The sequence below is a fragment of the Rhinichthys klamathensis genome, unplaced genomic scaffold (genome assembly GCF_029890125.1).
Source record: "Rhinichthys klamathensis goyatoka isolate OS25496 unplaced genomic scaffold, OSU_Roscu_1.1 h1tg000359l_1, whole genome shotgun sequence".
In the NCBI taxonomy this organism is placed as follows: domain Eukaryota; kingdom Metazoa; phylum Chordata; class Actinopteri; order Cypriniformes; family Leuciscidae; genus Rhinichthys; species Rhinichthys klamathensis.
In genome coordinates this window covers 389,676-415,608 of record NW_026606868.1, presented here as the reverse complement: position 1 = coordinate 415,608, position 25,933 = coordinate 389,676, and the positions used below count along the sequence as shown (strand labels likewise).

The window sequence follows — 25,933 nt, the reverse complement described above, 5'->3', positions numbered from 1 at the left end:
TTACATAGGGGGGAGGGGGAGTACTCTGGGTTCGGGCCAAACTCCACACTACAGCACGCCAAATACGCATCTTATCATTATATGTAAGTGTGAACTCGTGAAATATAGTAATAATTCTGTCTCACACAAAGCTTGGTATAAATAATCATTTTATTATGTCTCCCAGATTTCCTACAACTTTGTGCATCTTTCTAAAAACATCTGAAGCAAAATAAAAAACAAAACCACCCTTATATAAAAATACTGTACATGCCCCCCCATTTGTTCATATATATTCACAGAATACACAGTCAATCTGTCAAAAACAATGTTGGTGAGAATCTGCTGGTTAGTGCTTTACAATGAAAAATAGTTTTCTTTTGACTAATCAAATGTTTGATTTTGTGCTCAGGAAGGCCCACCAATGGTAAAACAATAATCAGGCCATATCAGAACCTGAGCTGTTTTTGTGCTACTATTCTTCAATAATAATGTTGAGTTGGTTTTATGTGTTTAGCATGTGTCTTCTAACATCTTCATATTTAATGGATTTATACTTCATATGTTACAGAGAGACCTTCAGACCCTTTGTCACCATGCTTAAAATACGTCTTTGGCTGGTGTTAGTGCACGGCTGTGCATGACTAGGCTCCAACTAGAAGAACTGCATTGCTGTTTTATTGCACAAAGACAACAGTTCATAATGATGAAGGAAAGTCTCAATCCTGCTCCTCATCAGTGGCAGACTGCTGCTCAGCAGCCTCGTCCTCTGAGCTGGCCTGACAAGCTGACGTATGGAAGAGACGCATCAGGTCCCGAAATCTCCTTGAAACCTGCAGAGACATTGATGTTGAAAAAGGCACAGAAAGGAATGCTAAAATTGCTTTTCAAGAATCAAAAGTCAGAGCAGTGGAAATAGATCTGTAACTTTATAATCCTGGTACCTCACTGGCTGTTTTGTTTCCAAGCTGCTCTGCCACAGACTGAAAGGTGCTCTGATTGGCTCCTTGCTGCTGACAGGCAGTAAGGATCACTCGATCAGCCTCTCTATGAACCACATGATAAGAGGGCCATGTAAAACACAAGCACCATTAAACGATGCTCAAAAACAGATCATGATTTGTGGCTGTGCTCACCTGGTCCAGAGAATGACCCTCTCTCCACTGGGAGTGAGGGAGATGTTTTTGGCACACACAGGCGTGTCTAAGGCCGGGCTCAGTGTGCTCTGCTGAGTGGTGTCTCTCTCTCCTAATTCATCATCTTCATCCCTACTGTGCTTCTGTGGAGACGTGTGATCCTCTTCGTTTTTCTCGTTGCCTTCTTCGTTCTGTATTTTTTGCTCCTCTGGGATGGGGGAAGGGGGTCTCTCTCCTTCCTCCCACACAGGCCCATCACCCTCTGCAGGAGCAGGTACAGAATGTTTTTGAGCTGTTTGTAGTTTCAGTTGAACTGTCAGTACAAATTAGATTGAATAATTTAAATGACATTTTAGAGTTGTCACAATACCAATACCATCTAATATGTGAATGAACACTCCTGCATTAAAAAAAAATATTAGCAAATATAAAAAGTACCACAAACATGTACAGTGCCATTCAAGATATTTTTTAAAATAAGTCTCTTATGCTCACTAAGGCTGCATTTATTGGATCAAAAAAACAAGAACAAGAACTTTTTATTATTATTATTGTTTTAATATATTTTAAAATGTAATTTATTCCTGTGTTGGCAAAGCGGAATTTTCAGCAGCAATTACTCCTATATTAGAAATCATTCTAATATGATTTGGTGCTCAAGAATAACTTCTTATCAATTTTCAAAACAGTTGTGCTGCTTATTTTTCTGGAAACCATGATTGGAAAGGTTTATTTAAAATATAAATTATTTTGTAGCATTATAAATGTCTTTACTTTAACTTGTGATAAATTTAATGCATCCTTGCTTTATAAAATAATTATTTTTTACTGACCCCAAAATTTTGAACAGTAGTGTAAATTATAAGTAATAATTCAAGTAAATGTAGTAATAAAAAGTATCTTTAGAGGCTCTGTAGGAATACATGAAGATTTTAATCATTAAAAACCTGCGTAAATTAATTAAAAACAAGCATTTGAAAAGACTTTACCGTGATGTGGACTGTTTTCTCCACTGCCAGTCTCATCTTTAACCTCTTTCTCTGCCTCTCCATCCTCCCCTTGTCCTTTTTCCTCTTCCTTTTCTTCCCCTCCCCTTTCAGATTGCGCATCAACAGACGGAAACACAGAATCACGGCTTTTCAGCACCTTTGAGCCATTAGTGGCCTGTTGACCAAAAAACAACCTCCTTAAAAATAGTCTCCTTAATAATAAGGGTGGCAATTACAAATATTTTAAGATATGTTATAGATACAAATAAAGCGAGCACCTTGTTGCTATGACAACGCAAGCATCCCTTTCTCTTATGCCTGCGATGTTTGGCATCAAGGCTGGAGTCATGACAGGGACAGGAGCAATCTTTCTCAGGCCAATCACAGTCCTGAACAAAAGCACAAGATTAACAACTAAACAAGAATGGGAAAAACAACTATGAATTAACTGGGATGTACAACATGAAGACACCTTGTAGTTGCCATACGTGTGCATTTCTTTCCTCCTCTTGCTCCTGCTGCTGATCTGTCGAACCTTGTGCGACTCTTCATCCTCCTCGAGATCAGGGAGTGTGACCTCCTCAAACCCTCCCCATACACCTCCTCTAGAGTCCACAGTCATCCCTGCCTCTCCATCTGTCCCAGTGCCCATGTCCTCTGGCCAAACTGCCTCTTCAAACTGGCCAGGACGTGCTGGAGGTGGACGCATCTCATCAAAAAACATCCAGAATTCTCCCTGTAGGTGTGTGTGGCCCTTAAGAAGGGTGACCATTTGTGCTTTGAGCTGAGTTACAAAAACAAAAATAAAGGGATTTTAGATGACAAGTCTGGACAATAAACAGTCAGTGGTTCCCAAACTTTTTCTGCCAGGCACCCCCTTCTGTAAAGAAAAATATTTTCAAGCCCATCCTACCTACATGCACCCACATAAAGACACTCTTAGACATGACCTTACTTGAAAAATCCTATTGGATTTATTTGAAATATAACTGTAATTAATACTGTACTACAATCAATCAACTTCTGGCTTCTCCTTGTGTTTGTGATGTTAAGTCTCTAAGTGGAGTCTAAACTTGTTCAGCTTCATACTGTCAGAATCGAATATTTTGAGGCACACAACACACTCTCTTCATTAACCACCATTGTACTGATGAATCCGAGGGCGAGATACGCCTCACCATATTTTCTTGTCTTTAAAACAACTTGTCTAAACGCACTGCAACAGGTTGGTGAGGCTGTCTACACTGGACGCGTAAAAGCAGTATGTTACAACGGGACATTAGTCTACTGTTGAAAATTTGTTGCACCGCAGCGTCCTTAGAGAGCATGATCACTATGGATTCTACATGCTTTTGTTGCATCACATTGCGCTTCTCGTCTGGTGTAGACGCTGTGTTATGGCAGTTATGATGTTTGAAGTAGATTCATCTGCTTTACGTTTACCTGGCACTATCAGTCCTTTCACAAACTTGTCTATACTTAGAGCAGAACCATGCTCTATTCAATGTTCAATTCTGTTGTTTCACAACAACTGATTACAGACAGCTCAAGCGGGTACTGATAGTCATCTTGAGGTAATAAAATGTCATTTATATTTGATGTTCATTAATTTACTTATGTGGTAAGTAGCCGCATAAGCAGGATAATTTTGCAGTAGGGTCTCTCATCACCCTAAAGAGGTCTCTTTTGCATAACAAACTGCTGACTGTACACAATCACTTAGCCTTTCCTTTTTTATAATTTCGCACCGCACTCAGCTCCAACTTCAGTGATTGAGGAAGTGTCAAAGAAGACGTTGTTCGCTGGCAGCCAATGAAAACCATAAGCTGGCATTATGCATATTTATTACATTGTTAAGTAGGTATGAAACAAGAAGTGAGACTGAAATTGCTGATGACTCGTTTCAGCAGTTCAGACTCGATTCTTTATTTTAGGAGACAATAACTTTATTTGTCATGCATTGATCTTTAATAATTTGCAGCCATTTTATATTCACAAAAGGCTATTTTACACACTGCAGAAAGGTAATATTCGACAAACCAGAATGGGGCACTTTAATGTTAACAATGTTTCTGAAAGAAGTATCTCAAAGATTTTTTTTCCAGGAATCTTTGATGAATAGAAAGTTTAAAAAAAATAATAGCATTTACTTGAAATATAAATAACGTTACAAATGTTTTACGGTCACAAAATCTTACTGACTGCAGAAAACCTTTCAATTTATTCATCAATCCATCTATCCATACCTCTTCAACGCCAGCAGGACTGAGAGGACTTCCACTCTGCAGAGCTCTCACTATCTTCTGGTAATGAGAAGGATTCTCCCCAAAGCTGATCTCCAACTGACGCAGGAACCGACGACTCCTCTCAAAGGCCTGCTGCTCCTCAAACTGGGGATGGGAGAGAGAGGTTGGGAGATACAAATAAAGTTTTGTTCTCTTTAGCACTGACATTAATCAAATGAAGAGTTATTTGCCTGGAAAAAATCTTTTTTTGTCTATAAAATGATTGTAAGTACCAGTCCACACTCCAGCGCTTGTTCGGGTAAAAGGAAAGCGGCAAAGTCCTTGAGGAGCTCAGGCCAATCGTTGAGGAGAAGTTTCAGCTGGGAGAACAGCTCTACAACACTGCGGCACTCTCCTGACTGGTCAAACTCATAAAGCAGTCCTAAAAACTCCTCCACCTTACCAGGGATGTCTTGCAAGACCTCACGCACCTATAACAGCACAAGAAATGGAAAAAAGAAGACAGACAGAGAAATGAGTGTTTCTCTAATCACTGGTGTAAAGGAGATACTAGTGTGTCAGAGATACAAGTGGTCTGACCCTGTTGAGATAAGCCTGGGCAAAAGCCATGTCTTTGCTCTCTCTCAATGGATCTTTGTCCAAAATGTGGTCATCATACAGTAGCAGCAGCTTTGAGGCATCTTTACTGCCTCTTTCCTGACGTCGACAACGCTTCAGACTACGAGGGGGTGGGCGACCGCGGCCTGTAAAAGTAAATAAACTATATCCACTGAAACATTTCATATTGGAAAACCAACCAGGACAGTAGGCTCATTTTAACTTGACATCACTCAAAACAACATAATCAGGTGTTAACAATTGTACTGACCTCTTCCACGGCCTCCTCCTCTCCCGGTGATCTGTGGGGGGTCGTCGCCCAGTGGCGCATCTCCCTCAGGAAGCTTTTCGCATTCTCCCTCCCCTGCTTCCATCTCATCACCCTTTATCGCCCCATCATCCTCATCCTCGGAGTTCTCCTCCTGCGAATTCTGGGAAGCAGGGGAGTTTTGAGAGTTTGGGGAGGTGGGGGATGTTGGGGACGTGGGCGAATTGTCCTCCTCAGAGTCTCCCTCTCTGCATAGTCTCCTCTCTGATGCCAACCAGGTCAACTTTTCCATTGTCTCCTGCCGAGGGAACACAGCAGGAACAATTTAATAAAACTAGTTTTGCTAAAGGGGTCATATAATGGTGCATGCACTTTTTCAAGTTGATTGTGTACAGGCACTGCCAACACACATTTCAGTACAATCATCATATAATGATAAAAATCTATCCAGTCTTTTTGTTTTAATCTCCTTATATGTTTTCCCCTGCCTCAAATTGAGCCGTTCGTTTTTGTGACGTCAATAAAGCGGACGCCCCTCCCACGATTGTTGATTGACAGCAGAGTTTCAACACAGACCAGCCCTGAGCGAGCTGTCATCATAGTCCATCATTGTTGATACGCTGGAGCAGAATGGCGTCTAAGTGATTGTGGTGTTCTGTTCTTGGGTGTAATAACGAACACAGTCATTTTGATGTTCCTAAATCCGAAATGCTGAGTTTTGTTTTCGAAGGGAATATTCCCCACGAGCAACATCACTGCTTTCATGTTTGCGCGATTCGCAAATCTTTTCTCACCACCAGACTGCTTTATAAATGAGGGTCAGTATAAAGCTGATTTTGCTAAGAAGCTGCTCCTGAAAAAAGAATCGGTACCAACAATTCATATCCCTGCTGCACCTCCAGAAGAAGTGAGTGTAAAATTTTATATTTTATTTTAATCTTTGCAAATCGCTTGCACGCTTCACGATGAATGCGGCTAAGGTTTACACTCAGGGTACATTACGGCATGTTTTCTATACGACGTTCTCAATATAATTCATAATCCCACGTTTATAATGAACAACGCGTTATGGTTATTGTGTTATTACAAACTGAGTACTACGTATACATCAGTAAACACATAGCGTTCGTACATCTCACTAAGTTACTCTACCCTGCCAGTACACAAAGATAGATCAAAGATCACCTGCCATTCTCTCTCCAAAATATACCCTCAACTGTTGTCAAGGCAACACTCCACGTGAGTTGTGTCAAAACGCCCCACAGAACAGAGAGGCGGGGTGAGCGAAGCTCACTATCATTTAAAGTCATATGCACTGAAACGGCGTGCTGAAAACAGAGCTGTTTTTGACCAGGTAAAATAAGTGTTTTCTTACAATACTAATGAGAATTTTTAATTAAAGTATATTACAAACTTTTCATTTAGACCCTAAAGATTCAAATTAACTTATATGAAAATGGCATTATATGACCCCTTTAAAATAAATACACATATCGGATAACAGTTGATATTATTAGATTATTTATTTATTTATTTATTGGTATCAGCTGTATATAATATAATTGTGCATGCTCAATTGCTCATTTAATCTTTTTTTTTTACATTTTAATTATCTTTGCCATCATCTAAATCTCAATCAGATTTTATAACACTGTTAAACGTAATCTTGCAAATCTCAAAATGAGAATATATATTTTTTCATACTGCACATTATAATGCTGTGATCCCTAATTGACTTTAGTTTCTAGTAGTGTTTTGTTCTTAATTTATTTAGACAATAATATCACATTTCAAAATCTGCTATAACTTTTAACATTAAAATCTAAAACCTATGCCATTATATGAAAAAATATTAGAATTTTTTAAACCGGTCGGCGTGTCCCTAATATTTTAAATATCATAAACAGATTAATTTGCAAATTTTTTTTTTTTTGGACATTTTCTAAAAACAAACAAACCTGAAGTTCTGGAACAGACAGCACAGATTCCTCTGATGCCGAAGACATCACTTCCTCCTCATCTTCATCCTGCGTGAGGTCATCAAAATCCTCCTCTTCCTCATCCCGCTCTCCATCTCCATCTTTTTCTCCATCTCCATCCTTCTCTTCGCTTCCTTTATCGCCACTTCCACCCCCATCTCTTTTTCTGCCATCTTCTCCATCACCGTTCTTCTCTCCTTCTTTATCTTCATCACGCTCTCCATCTCCCCCACTCTCCCTCTCCTCGGCCTGTCCAACATCCTCATTCCCACTGCTCTGTTTCTCTCCCCCACCGGATTGTTGCTCCTTCCCATCTCCAGTGCTGTGTTTGTGCACTCCGAATGTTTCCTGACTGCCAGAGCCCGACCGGACAGGAAGACACTCTCCAGTGTCCGTCTTCACCCTCACAGAGGCTTCAGCATCACTGTCTGTGCTTGCATCCATGCTGGTCAAACTGGAGTCGGGGCTGCAAGAGGACTCTGAGAGTGCCAGGAGAGGACTACCAAACAGAGCACCAGCCATTTCCTCTTCCCATCTGTCTCCAGTCATTTCCTCACCCTCTTCCTTTCTTTCTCTATCTTCTGTGGATGGTGTTATGATGTTTAAAGGCACCTCAGTCCTCTCTGTGTTATTTAGTACTATGGAGCCAGCAGGAATGTCAGAAAAGGCAGTCTGCTGGGATAAACTCCCTGCTGCACCTTCAGCATGAAGTGGAGCAGGTTGGTTCAGAATGAATGGGTCTTGGGGCAAAAGTAGGAACTGAGGAACTCCAGTAGGTGAAATGGTCTGAACCAGTACAAACTGAGAACTGTCTGCTGCTGCTGATGTCAGAGGAGAAAAAACAGTCCTTTGACCATTTTGAACACTATAGTGTGAAGGAGGGATGTCCTTCATGGTTTGCAAAAAGTCACATTCTGACCTCTGTGTCGTCTTTCCGAAATAGGGACTTGAGGCATTTTCCACGGCCTGTGTTCCAGGGACTAACTGTATGACAAGATCCTGGGAGGGAGATGTGACCAATCTCTGTGTGGTGGCAGTCAGGTGAGGAGCATTTTCATGGGCTTTGATAACAACGTTATCTAATGGAAAATTCTGTGTAACACTTAAGGATATTGGCTGGTCCGTTACAACAGCAGGGTTGCTTACGTTTCCCATTGTACTAGAGGACAGGGGAAATGGCTGGGGGGCTGGTTTCAAAGGAGCAAGTTTTCTAGGCATGGTCCGTTTCTTGTGCTTATCGGACATCTGCTGCACGCCACACGTCCTGACTGTCCCAGTACTATGTAGATGTATGTCACTTGGGGGTATCTGAACTACAGTGGGGGGCAAGTTAGCAGAAGGGTGTGCCATATTACCAGCCCCCAATTCTGGAGTAACATACTGGAAATTAATAGGATAAGAAGCGCACAGTGGGACGGTCCCATGTGCAGGAGTCAAAAAGGGCTGAACCAATGGGAACACCCCATTTATAGGAGTGCTAGGTGTTTGGGCTAATAATATTACACCATGTGCTGGAAGTGGTGTGGAGACATTGGATAATACATTTCCTGCACCTGTGGGACACGGAGGAGCTTTCGGCAACGGTGTGAGAGTAGGGTGGACGAAACCGAACATACGCTGAGATTTGGGCTGTGAAGGGCGACTTACACTTGGATGTAGACGAAGAGAAACACCTTTAGGGAGGAATTGTGGGTAGCGTGTTCCTTTTGGGAAGGACAGGGTAAGAGATTTAGTGGTGGTGGAGGTCACCTGTAAACTGCTCTGACAAACTCCCCTATGGATGTATGGCAAGCTTTTCTGTAAAGGCAAATTTGAAACCATTAGGATTGTACTTGATATCAGAATGAATTTTTTTTTTTTTTATGTAGAATTTCTCTTCAATAGGTTTTAGTGAAAAAGTCTAGGGTAGTTGTTCTCAACTAAGGTTTGAAAAATTTGAATGCTAAAAAACCTAAAAATGTACAATTGTGGAGTTTGTTTTTATCCCATCAGAAGTCCCAGGTACATATATCAGTTTAACAAGGGGGGCCATAGAATATTGTTGGGGGGGCTGCTTAGAGGTTGAGAACCACTGGACTAGGGGGTTGTAATACCTTCAGCCAGATTGGCATGATATCCTGCTCTCTCTCCACAGGAGGGCGCTCCTCTCCAGGTACCACAGGTCTGCACATCACCGGCAAAGGAGGAACCACACTATTCTGGCAGTAAAACTAAGACATACAACATTACATTGTCATAATAAACTGTAACCCACATTAAACATGACAGAATATTACGATTTGAATTTTCGGCTTCAGAAAGTGTAGAAATTAATTGAGGAAACTGGGGAGCAAATGTGCACCACCACAAATAACAGTGTATATGAAGATGGGCAGATGAACCAATAGATGATCGACGAATCACCTTGATTATGTTGTGTGGGGCTTTGGCGGACGCCATTTCCTTCACACGTGCACGCAGCTGCTCTTGAGGCTTGGGTCGGATCAAGTAGCGGCTCATCAGGTGGTATGGCAACTCTGTTTGAGCAAAGTGCTTTAACCCCAATACTATCAGTCTATAGAGAGGTGGGAGCAAGGGAAGAGAGAGAGGCAGAGGGTAAACTGGGTGAAGGTATGGCTCACTGCTTCTTCAAGTGTTTGCTAGTCGGTGTCAGTTGTGCAGAGTGAATACACAGTGCTTGTTTTGATACATTAAACTGCAAAAGCCCATATTGACGTTTCTTCTTCCTTCACGGACCAATTGCATTATGAATTTGACATTTGCAGTCAAAAGGTGAACTGTAACTTCTCAAAGAAGGTACTTATTTACAGATACAGACGTTAACAGGTATTAGTGTAGATACCCTGTGAAATTCAGAGGACGTATATTTCTTCCCACATTAATGAGGTTTTCTTTTTCTCACATTTGTTTTATATGACTTTTTTTAATACTTATCAAGTACTTATATGACTATATAGAAGCAATGCAATTTCCTTAAATATGGATTTATAGCACTACAATACAGCAAAATATAGATCTAAACTAACTATTTAAAAGTGGTTCTTTAGTAATTGCTTAATTTTTCCATGGCAAGGATGACATATGCATGTAAATGCCCCACTAACATTCAAAGACTGTTAATGGCTGAATAAAAAACTATAAAGCATTCATTCCCATGAGTAGACAGTCAGAGCCATTTGTACCCGTCTTCCCCTTTGATGTAATGTTTTCTGCGTGTGCGATGCAGGACTGGATCCAGACTGCACTGTGGTAGAAGCTCTGGGTACAGAAACACAGAGCGTGTGGCGAACAACCATGCAAGACCAGCTGGGAGCAATGGGTACGAACAAACTACAGAAACACAAAAAACATACTGCCATCAGATATACACACACATCCATGCATGTACTCTTCACTTGATTTATTGGATCATATGAATTCATTATGAGATGCCTGACCTGAGTGACGGCGAATGGGTTTGGGAGGAAGATACAGAGGAGACGGACATTGTTTTAACTCCTCCAGCAGCTTGAGGGAGGACTGCAAGTTACACACCCTAAACATGCTTCTAAAACCTGAATTAACTGCTGACCTCCCCTCCTCAGCCCGCTCCGCAAACGACAGCAACTCCCCCTATCAACACAGGACAGGAAAGAGTTTGTAGTATCATTGTAATGTCACTATAATTATCTTTTTTTTGTTGAAAAAGTACTCAAATTTGCTGACTCAAATTCTTTTGATTTTGAGATATACAAAATAAAATGTAACATTCTGAACAACATTTTGGCATAAAGCCATGTGTATAATAAAAAAAAAAATTGTTTTCCCTAGATCTGTGGCTTCTAAAATGCTGTGTTAAAAGTGTTAAATCTCTTTCTTATCACACTGTCTGTAAAACTAAAAATCTTGGAAATAATATTTCAAATAAAGATAAGGGTAAAATGGCATTTAGGGATAAAGTAGGGGGGAAAATGGCATATTAATAGGGGGTAGAAGAAAATGCACTTGTACTTATTGTAATAATACTGTATTTTTTATAACTAGTAAAATTACAAGAAAAAATAATGTCAAACAACAAAAGCCGCAGAGAATTATTTCTTCACTTTAAGATTGAAAAAAAAAAATAATTTGAACAATCTAGGTTTATCACACAGGAGAAGCAACAGGCTTTTCAACCCACTCATGCAGAGCACTTTTCCTTTACATTGGTCACTTTTGAACCATGTTCATTCATCAGTCTTTTATTAATGTGTGCAGGGCTCTCAAGTTTTGAAGACAGGCACTGGCAGGAGTGACCCCCAGATCCCCCCCCCGTCAGGGGTCAAAGGGGGGGCGGTTTGGACGGGTCGCAGGAATGGGGGTGTTTCATTAATATTATCGTTAGTGTTTTTATTGTTGTTATTAATAATTGCTCAGACTTGCAGAAGAAAAGATTTTTCCACCGTCTCCTCCTCTAATGGGCTTTCACTTCTTGTCAATATACGTTCTTTGATCAGGTACCACAGAGCCCGCCAGAAAGCTTGCCTGTGACAAGATGGCCGACGGTGATGACGATAGAGACTCTGCCGTAAGACATCTAGCCTTTATTATGGATATCTATGTGTTTAATCCCCAATTTTCTTACCAGGAAATGTTTGGTGGTTTGAGCTTCACTCTGTAGCGCCTCCACTGGTTTGCACAGCATATTGACCTGTGTCAGTAACTGGACATGCTGCAAGAAAAAAGAAAAAGTTAAATCTTAAATCAAATTTAAATCATATCAGCATAAAACAAGAACTTTGAAAAGATGTTTTGCCAGTGCATTACATGAATCACATTCAACAAACAAGGATCAATAGCTCTGTGGTAAAAGATTAGATCCTTGTGACCAGGTAGCCCTTTAAGGGTAAATTAAGTGTGTTTAGTGTGTATGGTGGTGTTTAAAACAGTCTCTTACTTGCTGTATTTGCTGCTGCAGCTGTATTCTCTGAGGAGACGTGACCACCAGAGGACAGCTGGGCTGCAAAAGAACCATGCCAGGCCCAGGTGCATGCTGGGTGGTCCGAACCTGGTTCTCCCGTCGCTGCTGCAAAGCATCCAGCTGCTCTCTAACGGTCCGCCTGCATGCTGTCAACATGTGAGCCAGTGGCTCCTCAAACCTGATGACAGACAAACTGAAACATACTGAATCTGAAGAGAGTGAGGGATGTTTTAAAATGTGTACTAGAAGCACTAATTATTGCAAAGCAAATATGCCATCTTGATAAAACACAATTTGAATTGTTCTGAAATAGTATTCTCAACTAGTGATGTATGACATATCAGTACCTTATTTATTATTAAAGATTTATTTTAATTTACCATATCAGGCAATATTGGATATTGAATTGTATATGCTAATATCCTCAAACATTTGTAGTCATTGAATACTAACTAATCAAATTTCAAAATGAATAGCCATTTTCCATGCATTATCATGTTGTGATGCCTACATTCAATTTTAGCATGTAATACAATTTAGACAAAACAGAATAGAATTTTAATATAAGCTATTTATTGTTTATCTGCCATAAGATGACAATTATCAGCTTAGTCATCCAGAGTTTAATAATAAATAAATAAATAAATAGCGAACCATTTTAATTCCATTTTGTAATGTTTTTCCAAGAGAAACTGAAAAAGTGTGTGTGGGAGTTGATTTGATCTACTAGGAATTTACGGAATCTAGAAAAATGGGCATTCCACACCAAATGGAGTTAGACCTAAATGAAAATGAGAAATTCTGACAGTTGCATACATATTAATGGTATAATAATAACAGCATTATCAATAGGCAATAGAATTATGACTCATTATTTTGTATATTTTCATTAAAATGCTGATGCTTATGTTCCTCTGATCTAGTGACATAATGTTTAGTAAAGTCATTGTTAAGTTACGGTCACTAATTAAGCAGACCAAGTCTCTTATACTCTCTGTAGCCTAGTAAATGAGAACTTACAGGCATAAGTGCTTGGCATTTACACACACACACATTCACAGTGTGGAAGAGACAGCACAGACGCCAATGTACCTCGTTAACATTTTAAAAAAAAACATCAGCCACATCTCTGTCTGTACCCAGAACAGTGATGCACGGAAGTCACATTCACACAGTGCGAGCTATAATGTCTCCTTCACTAGGCAAATAATAAGCTGTAACACTGTGTGACATGTCCATCTCTTGACAGTTTTGTGCTGATTGACACTGTACTATTTCTGTAACAAAGTTAATTACACGTATACTTAAAGAACAAAGAGGTGACAAGCCTGATGTGACGGGTTTTAAATAAGGGCTCAGACAGGGACTGCTGATGACTGTTATACATCAGAAAAAGGGCCATATGTTTTAAGGAAAGCCCTTTGAGTAGGTGTCAGAGGTTTGTTTGTGTGTGCGCGAACGTGCATGTAGCGGTTATCTGTTCCAGTAAATGAGCTCTATTTAAAGCCTCTGTGCCTGGATTCTGCACGTAGCACAGGCATAGAGTGAAATCTTTTTAGCACGTTCGCAGTGACGTATAGACCTGCACCTGTACAGCACTCAGCAGTGGGGGATGCGATTTGTGTGCATGTGTTCAGTATATACTAAATGTGTACATGTAGCTCCGCAGTGTCCATTTTTTGTCCCGGGTCAACAGCGAAACAATCGGACACATTAGAGTATTTCTCTACCTCCCTACCCAAACAGATTACAGCACTCCTCTGCTGCTCTGTCCCATAGGGAGGATGCATCCTGAGGATGTATTAACATGTCTCCTTGGCTTTGTACTGTTAGAAATACAGTTTTATTTTATGTTAGAAAGTGAATGCATTTATTTTTATTTTTTTGCAAAAAGGACATAAACACACACATTATATATATATATATATATATATATATATATATATATATATAAATATAAATTAGTAATATATATAAAATTGTTTATTTGGGCCAGTTGAAATGTGAAAAGGCCACAGAAATCTACTGACATGACCGGGGAAGCAGAAAAAAAAATCCTTATTGTTGAGCCTTGGACTAGGTGGTGTGTGTGTGTTACCTAATGGCTTGAGGAACATTAAATTGTGGAGTGTCATTGGTCTCCTCATCACGTTCCTCATCTTCTTCATGACCTTCCTCGTCTTGTTCATTGGCTGCCAACTCATCATGGAACTGGAGAAGAATAGAGAAAATGAGTGAGGAATGACTGGCTTTAGTTTATTCCTGTTAGTGTTAAGTCCTTTTACCGTCTCAAACAGCTCTTCCATGAGCTCATTGACTTCCTTCTCTGCAAGAGATAGAGAAAAAAATGTACTAAAAGTAAACACTTTAAACGGAGGGGTTTATTTAATCTAAAACTTGTATAAAAACCCACTTGTGATTCGAACAGCACGATCATTTCGATAATCCTCCAAATCTGGCTCATCTAGATCATCTAAAAAGTTATATTCAGGGTCGTCATCTTCATCAGCCTCTTCTAAAAATACAGAGAGAGAATCATCAGAAGAACTGTATTTTTCACGTGTGAGAACACACACAGAGAGCAGTGATGCTGAAAAGGACTTGGGGAAAAGGTCAGGGGAAGAAAAACATGAGTGGAAAAAAACAGAGGTAAGTACTTAATCGCTGACGCGCGCACACACATTAAACTAGTCTCACACACAGAGAAAGCCATTTAGACATTTAAGAAAAGTGCTTTGACAGCATCTGTCTGAGTGCAACGGGCATGACAGTGATTTGTTTAAAAGACATGATTACATTTGCGGGTGCATTGGTTCAGCCAAGGCCAGAAAACAAATGATAAAAGTCAAAAACAGCTCCAAATAATATCAACAGTTTCGGGTCGGGAAGATTTTTTTGATGTTTTTGAAAGTCTCTTATGTTCTGCAAGACTGCATTTATTTTAATAAAAAACATACAGTAAAAACAGTTACATGTGAAATATTATTACAATTTAAAGTAACTTTTCTAATTCAATGTTATGCATTTTAAAATGTAATTTAATCCTGTGATTAAGTCAAATCTCAATTTCCATTAGCCATTACTCCAGTCTTCAGTGTCACATGATTGTTCTAAAATTCATTCTAATATTCTGATTTGGTGCTCAAGAAACATTTTTTATTATGATAAATGTTGAAAACAGTTGTGCTACCTGATACTTTTATCCATTTACGCACCCTTGCTGAAGTGTGCATTACACTAGGGCTGTGCCGGTAAACTTGAGTAGCACCGGCGGTGGTACGCCAAAACAATTTTTTTTGTATGTGAATGCTGTTTTACATGAATATTATGACACGGGTGAACCACAAAGCTTTGTTTACAAAAGAAATAATATGTTAGCAAATAAATGTTACATCACAGCCATGGAAATATTTGGATTCATGACGAATGAGAGAGTTGTGATTGAGGCCATAAATTTAAGCTTTGTCGGCTTTGTATTCTGTTTTGCGATCTGGTCACCCCTGATTATCAGCGAATTTAACAATATTTCATTAGTTATTCCACTGGACATGGAATCTCTTGTTTCTTTTCCCAAATCTTCACTCACGTCTCACCCTTTTGCAGGGGATTATAAACCGTTTCTTCCTTTGGTTGGCTTTTAATAAGGCCTATTATATTTGCATTCTTTACTGTGGTAACGTAGAAAAACGCTGTAGGACAGATAGTCTACCTTTTTAGTTGCATGTCAAATTCTTTTTAACACAGTTTGTGCTTATTATTAGACTTGGTAAGGCGCGTCAAGTTTATTGTAAAGCGCGTTTCACACACGCGGGTGATTTTAGTTTCGCTTTCTCTAGCAGCGCAAAATCAAATACAGTCTAAATGTCTTGACACTGTGGAAGATAAAATTCGCTCTTCAGACCTTTTACAACAAGTAGAAAACATGAAGATATTAGAAAAGAGATGTTCTCTTTTCTGCTCGTGTCCCACATCCCTCTCAGAGCGGTAGGCGTAGGCTATATCACGCATCTTTGTGAGGAAATATTAAGCGAATGTTTTGTAAATATTTAAGGTGCTCTATGTAGCTTTTGATCCACTTGTCGGGTTTTGCTATTACCTCTGAAGGCCAATATTCATATTTATATGTGAAGTCTCCGGGTCGGATTTACCGCAAAATCCATCGGATGTGACTTGCATGCGCGCTCTCGAGCCTCTCTCCTTATATACAGTCTATGCGACAGCACTTCAGCTAACGACAAGGAGTCTGATAACACCCCAAAACGACCTGCCTCCAGCACAACACAGACTCCAACACAAACACCACATAAATATAAAAAACAAAAAAAAGTTTTATCTGCTGAAGCTCGTCAGGCCAAACGTGATTCTGATCGACTCAGGACGAAAACACGGATCAACATCGGCAGAGCTTTTGAATTATTAGTAAACTCTAATGAAATAGCAAGGTAAACTACATGAGACATGAATTTATACAAAAGACTGTTCCAGGATAACAAAAAGTAGATGCTTTAGGATGTAACTTATTTTTAGGGCTGTCAAATGATTAATCACGATTAATCACATCCAAAATAAAAGTTTTTTTTACATAATATATGTGGGTGCACTGTGTATAATCATTTCGTATATATATAAATACACACACATGCATGTATATTTAAGAAAAAAAATTAATTTATATATAAAATATTTATATTTATATATAATATAAATTATATATAAATCTATATACAGTATATACATGAAAATATTTCTTAAATATATACAAGCATGTGTGTGTATTTATATATATAAAATAATTATACACAATGCACCCACATATATTATGTAAAAAAAACTTTTATTTTGGATGTGATTAATCACGATTAATCATTTGACAGCCCTACTTATTTTATGTACTAGATCTACTGTCTAACGTTACTCATCCCACTACTATCATATTGTTTATAATAAACATTTCCAGACACGTTCAGTACAGTAATGTTACTTCCTACTGTCTTACTGTTACACTGACATTGTTCAGTCTAGTTCACCGTTTTCGTTATCATATTATACATTCACCTATGTTGACATTGCTGATTGTGAAAGATACACGAATAGTTAGTGAAATGCCTTATGCTAGATAACATCACATGTCGGCTAAATGCAGTCAATGTAACGTTGTCATGGTACGAGCATGGAGCATTAGTTCAACGTCAAGCTGATAAAAGTAGCCTATTATTGTAACGTTGCAGTGGGAGTTTACATGAGTTTCCAGCATGTTGTGTGATGCTTTCGCCGTTGCGTTGAAAGTCTCCGTGTGGGCGGTAGTGAATGCTCGCCTTTGAGATCGAGCACGCACACGAGCACGAGCGCTCTTGTTGCAATCTGAAACATCACCGCTAGAGGCCGCTAAAAAATACATAGAGCACCTTTAACTTTATTATATTATTTAAGTTACTATTATTTACTGATATTTATTTCAATGCTTTACAGGCTTTAGTGTGTTGCTTCATTGACGGAAGTGCTCAAATAAACATGCATGTATGTTTCGAAATGGATGTTTCAGCCTCGTTTATTATTTTTTTTATTTCAAAATGTATTTATTTGAGATGTGTATATATATATATATATATATATATTTTATTTTTATTTTTTTCACAACACCTCCCAACCACCGCCGGTAGTTGGACCATTACCACCGCGGAGGTAAAAAACTGTCACCATCACAGCTCTACATTACACACTGACCTTCATTGTCCAGGTGAGAGGTCATGAGTCCCTGCAGCCATTGGGTCCATTCACGGTCCTCTGGTGTGGAGACATTATCGTACATATCTGGTGTGATGTCTGGTGCACGGAGCTCTGCCTCCAGCTGATCAAGAGGGACGTCCCTCAGCGGACGTTTTGACCGAGTACGGCAGGCTACCAGACTGCCATTCGGCTCCCCTCCACTGCCATTGCTCAGAGCCTTCAGCAGACAGACAGACAGACTGAATTTAGAGAGAACCATATATAGTAGGCAGAGAGTTTTTTTGTGTGTATGTGATGCAGCACCTGGTAAGGCTCCATGCAGAGAGGACTGAGTTCAAGTTCTTTATCCACAGCATGGAGTTTCTCAATGAAGGGGTCAGGGGCCCTGAGGGATTGTGAGGGGCCACAGGACTGAGGAGGTGGGGCAGGGGGACCCATTGGCACTGCTTCAACTCTCAGGTGCCTGGAGAGCCTGGGCTTCTGTGATAGAGATGGAGGAGGACAAAGAGAGACGAGGAGACTTAAAACTTTGACAAATGTGCAGAAAAAATGAAATATGTGTATGTGATCATAATACTGTGTAAAGTACCAGTCTGGGGCTGTTGCTGGCATCATCACAATGGGAGGGCGTATGAGAGGAAGAACGTCTGCTGCCACGTGGTGAGGAGGCGGTGCTCTCCACATCACTCTCCAAAAAAGTCTAAGAGAAAATTAAAATATTGCAAAAGCATTTAAAAGTGCAATTGAATCCAATTGACAGTGATAACCATATATATAGCAATAGATGGAACAAAACGATCTGATACTATATGTCAATTGATCTGTGCATTAAGTCTTGGAGTGTAAATGCAAAATAATAGACCTGCCCCTTTTTCTGTTACGTGTTACTTTGTTGTTCATTTTATTATTAACTTTACAAAACAGTCACTCAGTAGATATGTTTCCATTAAAAGATGTGAACTTAACTTAAAGGATTAATTCACCTCAAAATGAAAATTTCCTGATAATTTACACACCCAAATGCCATCCAAGATGTTCATGAAATTAAGTTTAAGGAAAACATTACTGGATTTTTCTCCACACAATGGACTTGTAGCGCAACCAACATGTTGAAGTCCAAATCAATGCAGTTTCAAAGGGGTTTGAAGTGTTTCAAACGGCTCTGCACGTTCCCAGCTGAGGAATAGGGTCTTATCTAGCGAAACGATCGGCCATTTTCTAAAAAAAATAAACATTTATATACCTTTTAACCACAATTGTTCGTCTTGTGCTGGTCGGCGATGTGCCAGGCATTATGTCATCACGTTGGTTTTTTTTTTTAAATAATAATAATAATAATAATAAATTAAAACAACGATTTTGAAGTTGGAGGAAAAAACGAGATGGAATTTTTCGATCCCTTCCCTGCCTTTTTGAACCGGAGTACACAGACAAATAACTTAGATAGATGACGTGACGCGTGACGTTTCCAACGTGATGACGTAATCCCTGGCGCATCGCCGACCAGCACAAGACAAACAATTGTGGTTAAAAAGTATATAAATGTTTTTTTTTTTTTTAGAAAATGACCGATCGTTTCGCTAGATAAGACCCGATTCCTCAGCTGGGAACGTGCAGAGCCGTTTGAAGCACTTCAAAGCCCTTTGAAACTGCATTGATTTGGACTTCAACATGTTGGTTACACTTGAAGTCCATTGTGTGGAGAAAAATCCTGAAATATTTTCCTCAAAAAACTTAATTTCTTTTCCACTGAAGAAAGAAAGACATGAACATCTTGGATGGCATTGGGGTGAGTAAATTATCAGGAAATTTTCATTTTGAGGTGAACTAATCCTTTAAGTGCAAAATTGGAATCGGAACTTTCTAGGACTGAACTTTCTTTCTCTCCTATACACACACATATATATATATATATAGGAGAGAGGGACAGAGAGAGAGTGAGCTTTATGAGCAAATTACTCAACTTGATACTTATTGATATTTGTTTTAGTAGCAATTTTCAAATTTGATTTCTGCTCCAAGAAACAGGTACCGTCCAATAATTTGCATTTGGAGTGGCATTCTGCACTTTTCTTCAAGTGAAGGTTCTTCTAAAAAGGCACACTTCCTATTCTTCTATGTGATTGCTGACATCTCACTAGATTATTGGTCCAGATAGCCTTGTTCTTCTGTAAGGTAGTATCACTTATCTTGTGTGACATTATATATTGCTACTGAAATAAATATAAAAAAGTATCAAGTTGAGTTGTTTACTCATAAAGCTCCCTCCCTCTCTCTCTCCTATGTATATGTATACCAAGATTTGGATTGTTGTGGAAAAACAGTTCTAGAAAATTCCAGAAAGTTCCAGAAAGTTCTAAACAGTTCTAGAAAGTTTTAGGAAGTGCAGTAACATTTGTTATATGGTAATGGTTGTTTCAATTTTTTTGAACAGTTCAAAATAACCTAATTTATTTGAAATATAAATCTTTTTAGTCAAAAGCCCAACATTTTGTACCATGGTATTTGAATAATATATTTTTTAAAAATGTAAAGTATGATGTGAGTGTGGTATATGCACCTCCTCAGCCGTTTCATCTTCCTCATCTTCATCAGGACAATACTCTTCATCAGAGGAGTCCTCCTCCTCTTGCAGGGGAATGTCCACAAACTGGGGTGGCTAAGAAAAGAGTTCAAATAGCAAGGTACATCAACCAAAAAACAATTCGAACTCTCACAAGTGATACATCACAACCATTTGATACCTTAATCTGACATGGCCTTTTTATTGGAGAGATGTTCCAGTTGCACATCCCCTAAAATATAAAATATATAAAAATTCAGCAATTATTTTAACTCACACATAAAAGAGCTAAAATTCTCAAACCTTCCTAATAAGAAAAACAACACTCACCACCCCTTTCTCAACAACTTCTTTGAGCTTAGAACGGGTCATTTTAGGCTCCTACATTAAACAGAAAATAAATATAATCAACTGAAATTTTTATGTTCAAATAGACTTTAACTGTAAGAGTTAAATATAGAAGGAACTTACAAACATGGGCATATCTTGTGTGTCTCTTATAGCCGCTTTCATCATGGCCACAACATGCTCATTGGTTACCACCTCCTGAGGTCAAACACAAAAAAAATATGTTATTAAATAGTCAAATTACTACCAATTTGATGGTAGCGTTTCCTTACAATGATGTTGTTTTCTTGAAGATTCAGAGAATAAGCTCAGATCATAGTGATTTAGTAATAGGGCTGGGAGAAAAAAATCGATTCACCTAGCTATCGCGATTTAAAACCTTTTTTTTTTTCCGATTTTAAAATAGATTTTTTTATTACAGAATCGATATTAATTCAAATTAAATTGCTTTATTTTTGTCCTTGCTTATAGATTAGGTTGACAGAAGTTAGCCACTTTTGTTCCAACAGAGGATGAAATGTGTCATGTGAAATGTGAAAAAATCTCAATATTTTGCAATATCGAATCGCAATACTTGTAGAATCGCAATTCTTAAAAGAAAAATTGCAATACATATTGTATCGGCACCCAAGTATTGTGATAGTATCGAATCGGGGGATAGGTGTCTCGTCCCAGTCTTATTTAGTAAAATGTGACAGCATTTGATAACATTTTCAAGAACACAGAATCTTAAAGGAACTTGCATCTTGTTTAAGTCAGACTCACATGAATGATGTTACGAACGTTGACAGAGGAGAGCTTGAGTTTTTTAGATTTTAGCATTAAATCTCTGTCCAGCTTCCTCAACTCTTCCTCACTCTCATCCTCTTCCTCAAGCTCTTCTGAAGACGTATCCATCTCTCCATTCTTCTCAGGGAACTCTACTTCCACCCGAGTCATTCCACTCTTCTTTACATTCAATCTATTTCGTTTCTTCAGCCACTCCTCTCCTTCACACCTGTCCTCATCTAAGGATTGGCAAGCAATGAGACTTCATTCAGATTTTGGAAAACTCCTAAATACAATAGTGATGTTTGACTTGACAAGTAACATTACAAAATCAAGTGTGGTTAATAACAAGGCCAAATGTGCTGACTCACCCACAGTGATGACCAGACCCAGCTCTGCATCCACCTCTGACTGCAGGGGGGATGAAACTGGAGTGGAGTCATGGACACTGTCAGCATCATCCTCACCATGGTCTGCCCACACACAGAGAAAAAAAAAACAAATATCAAGTTCTGCTATTAACTTCCCTCAAGGAATACTGCTCATTTCTGCATTACCTGGGCTGGAGTTCTGCTCCTGGCAATTGGATTGATCTGGAGTCTGTATTGACTTCGTCTTAATGGGGGTGGAGACCGTCCTTCTCCAGGAACTAGGAGACGGTTTGAGAGAGAAAGGAGATCTGCAGATAGATTCCCTCTTAGGTGCTTTGGCAGGATTCAGTTGTAGTTCTGGAGATGACGACTTGCGTTTCCACCCCATGTTCAATCGATCTCTGAGCCTTAAATCACAGTTTAAGAAAAAGATCCAAACTGATGTCTTCCAACTAATCCTTAACAGTCTTTATTCAAGCAATTATATATATAAAAAATTATCAGTCAGATAAGGAAAACTATAACAGAACAACATTATTTCTGGTTGTGTATCAAAACCCAGTGAGTCGCCTACCTAGACAGCTCACTAGTATGAAACATAGACCAATAAATTATAAAGACAGTCTTTTGTTTACGTTCAGTAAAATGATTTCTGGTACAACAGGACAATGTACACAGTAAAAAATGTGTGTGTTTTATTTATAATTCATTGTTAATCAATTATAGAGATCACAAACAGTGAATCTGTAGGATTGTATCTTCTGCTGCTAGCTTATTTGCTAACTGAAGTTAGCATTGCGCCCCTAAGCAAAACACGGCACTCGTAAATAGTTTATATTTGTGCCACGCAAGGATGATATTTCTTTCTGTTCACATTTCATAATGTAAACATCTATCTTACCCACGAACAAGTGTTTGCAGCCATCGGTAGATTTATACACACTAGCCCGCCGCTTCACAACAAACGGCGGGTGTTGCGGTCATTTCCTTCCCTCACAAACGGAGGCGATGACAAACCGTTCCCACATCTCATTAGCGCTGACAGCCACAGTACAAAACCACGAGTCTTTCAACAATATTTGTAAATATTTTGAATAAAACTAAACAAATTTTTTTTTAAATAGCGTTTTGCAACAAAAGAAATATTAAAATTGTGACGCTTTGAAAAAAATAAATAGAGCACTCCTGCAGCCAGATAAAAGGGAGGTAAAAGAGCCATAGAAATAAAATCAAATAAATACATAAATAAATAAATACAAATTCAGATTCAGATTTGTTTAACCCTCATGTGGTGTTCAAAACCCTATAACACCTGTGGTGTTCCCGGTCAAAAATGACCGGGCCATAAAAAAAACCTTATAAATCACTCATTATACCATATTTTCACCCAATCTTGGATTCAATCTTTTTGTCAACATGTTCTCTTTCAATTAGGACTGGTTTTATATTTTGATTTGCATCTGAATAATCATAGGCCTCATTTATTTGAGAGTAGGCATTTCATTTTTTGAGTAATTTTTTTAAAATTTTTGAATAATTTTGGAAATATTAAATAAAATCTGAAGAAAATTGGTATTGTTGATCACACTAGTCAACTTAACATTTTCACCAGGAATTTTGTTTTGAAACTTTTGTTTTGTAAAAAATATGGCACATAGTCACACTTGTGGTGTTCCCGGTCAAAAATGACCGGCCTATAAAAAATAGCTTATAAGTCACTCATTATACCATATTTTCACCCAATCTTGGATTCAATCTTTTTGTCAACTTGTTCTCTTTCAATTAGGACTGGTTTTATATTTCTGTTTGCATCTGATTAATCGTGGGCCTCATTTGTCTGAGAGTAGGCATCTCATTTTTTGAGTAAAAAACAAATAATTTATGAGTAAATTTGGAAATATGAAAAAAAAAAATGAAAAAAATGGCTACTGTTTATCACACTTGTCTACTCTAATGTTTCACCAGGAATTTTGTTTTGAAACTTTTGTTTTGTAAAAAATATGGCACATAGTCACACTTGTGGTGTTCCCGGTCAAAAATGACCGGCCTATATAAAATAGCTTATAAGTCACTCATTATACCATATTTTCACCCAATCTTGGATTCAATCTTTTTGGCAACTTGTTCTCTTTCAATTAGGACTGGTTTTATATTTCTGTTTGCATCTGAATAATCGTGGGCCTCATTCATCTGAGAGTAGGCATGGTCAAAAATGGTCACAATGGCCGACCATTGAAAGTGAATGGGAGAGACTGAAAATAACAGAACAATTTAGTTTTCAGGAGCATGTTCATTATTTTCATGTACACATATGAGCATGTGTGCTTGCAAACATCGAGCCCTTGGACCTGTGCATGTATCGATACATTTATACACACGCTACCCAGACATACACATGTTAAAACACACAAACTTTTTAAAATATTACACACATTCTTTTCCACAGAGAGAAATTTGATCCTACCCTAACCTGCATCTAATATACATTTATCCATCTGACATTACCACACACACACACACACACACACACACACAGGCCGTGATCAGACTTTTGACTCAGAAACTAGTGAGGAGGAGGAAATTCAGGATGCATCTTGCAGTGAAGATGTTTCTGAAGAGGAAGGCACCACTGAATCGGCTACGGAGCTTGAAACAACTGATGAGGAGCAGTCTTCCAGTGATGAGGGCCCAGCTGAGGTTACCGTTTCATTCTGGTCAAAAGATGGAACTTTGTCCTGGCCTTCATCCCCACCTATGAGGCAAGGCAGGTTTTCTTCTGAAGGCCTTCCTCTTCAGAAACATCTTCACTGCAAGATGCATCCTGCATGTCCTCCTCCTCACTAGTTTCTGAGTCAAAAATCTGATGAATAACATCATGTGCAGAGCTGTTTTGCCATTGTGCTGCCACAAATGAATGACAAGCAAAATGCTGTGAGGCATTTTATATATGCCTGTGCTATCACATGATGTATATTTGTAAATATTGTCTAGTTCTGTGTGAGAACCTCACAGTTCCAAAACAAAATGTCATAATATTTTGTGTGGAAGCTGTGATGAAACAAGACCATGAAAGAAAGATTCTTTTGAAGCCGGGTCACTGCAGTCACGGCCAGTTTGTGTGTGTGTGTGTGTGTGTGTGTGTGTGTGTGTGGTAATGTCAGATGGATAAATGTATATTAGATGCAGGTTAGGGTAGGATCAAATTTCTCTCTGTGGAAAAGAATGTGTGTAATACTCAAAAAAGTTTGTGTGTTTTAACGTGTGTGTGTCTGGGTAGCGTGTGTATAAATGTATCGATACATGCACAGGTCCAAGGGCTCAATGTTTGCAAGCACACATGCTCATATGTGTACATGAAAATAATGAAAATGCTCCTGAAAACTAAATTGTTCTGTTATTTTCAGTCTCTCCCATTCACTTTCAATGGTCGGCCATTGTGACCATTTTTGACCATGCCTACTCTCAGATAAATGAGGCCCACGATTATTCAGATGCAAACAGAAATATAAAACCAGTCCTAATTGAAAGAGAACAAGTTGACAAAAAGATTGAATCCAAGATTGGGTGAAAATATGGTATTATGAGTGATTTATAAGCTATTTTTTATAGGCCGGTCATTTTTGACCGGGAACACCACAAGTGTGACTATGTGCCATATTTTTTACAAAGCAAAAGTTTTAAAACAAAATTCCTGGTGAAACATTAGAGTAGACTAGTGTGATTAACAGTAGCCATTTTTTTCATATTTTTTTTTCATATTTCCAAATTTACTCATAAATTATTTGTTTTTTACTCAAAAAATTAGATGCCCACTCTCAGATAAATGAGGCCCACGATTAATCAGATGCAAACAGAAATATAAAACCAGTCCTAATTGAAAGAGAACAAGTTGACAAAAAGATTGAATCCAAGATTGGGTGAAAATATGGTATAATGAATGATTTATAAGCTATTTTTTATAGGCCGGTCATTTTTGACCGGGAACACCACAAGTGTGACTATGTGCCATATTTTTTACAAAAC

General features: G+C 38.6%; 1 protein-coding gene across 1 annotated transcript; it reads right to left on the bottom strand.

Annotated features, from left to right (window-relative positions):
• Window positions 1-638: 638 nt before the first annotated feature.
• Window positions 639-22,925, bottom strand: gon4lb (gon-4 like b). Its single transcript, XM_056233119.1, has 31 exons — window positions 22,812-22,925; window positions 22,097-22,317; window positions 21,911-22,012; window positions 21,537-21,778; window positions 20,895-20,969; window positions 20,754-20,804; window positions 20,605-20,655; window positions 20,421-20,519; window positions 18,450-18,560; window positions 18,164-18,340; window positions 17,858-18,077; window positions 14,547-14,648; window positions 14,419-14,459; window positions 14,232-14,344; window positions 12,110-12,311; window positions 11,798-11,884; window positions 10,632-10,806; window positions 10,377-10,524; window positions 9,598-9,748; window positions 9,288-9,404; window positions 7,174-8,991; window positions 5,219-5,513; window positions 4,930-5,093; window positions 4,623-4,820; window positions 4,351-4,494; window positions 2,577-2,888; window positions 2,383-2,493; window positions 2,105-2,279; window positions 1,116-1,377; window positions 924-1,026; window positions 639-812 (listed from the first exon to the last, which is right to left on the bottom strand). The coding sequence occupies exons 2-31, from the start codon at window positions 22,296-22,298 to the stop codon at window positions 699-701; spliced, it is 6,162 nt and encodes a 2,053-aa protein (XP_056089094.1). The 5' UTR covers window positions 22,299-22,317; window positions 22,812-22,925; the 3' UTR covers window positions 639-698.
• Between the last annotated feature and the right edge of the window lie 3,008 nt (window positions 22,926-25,933).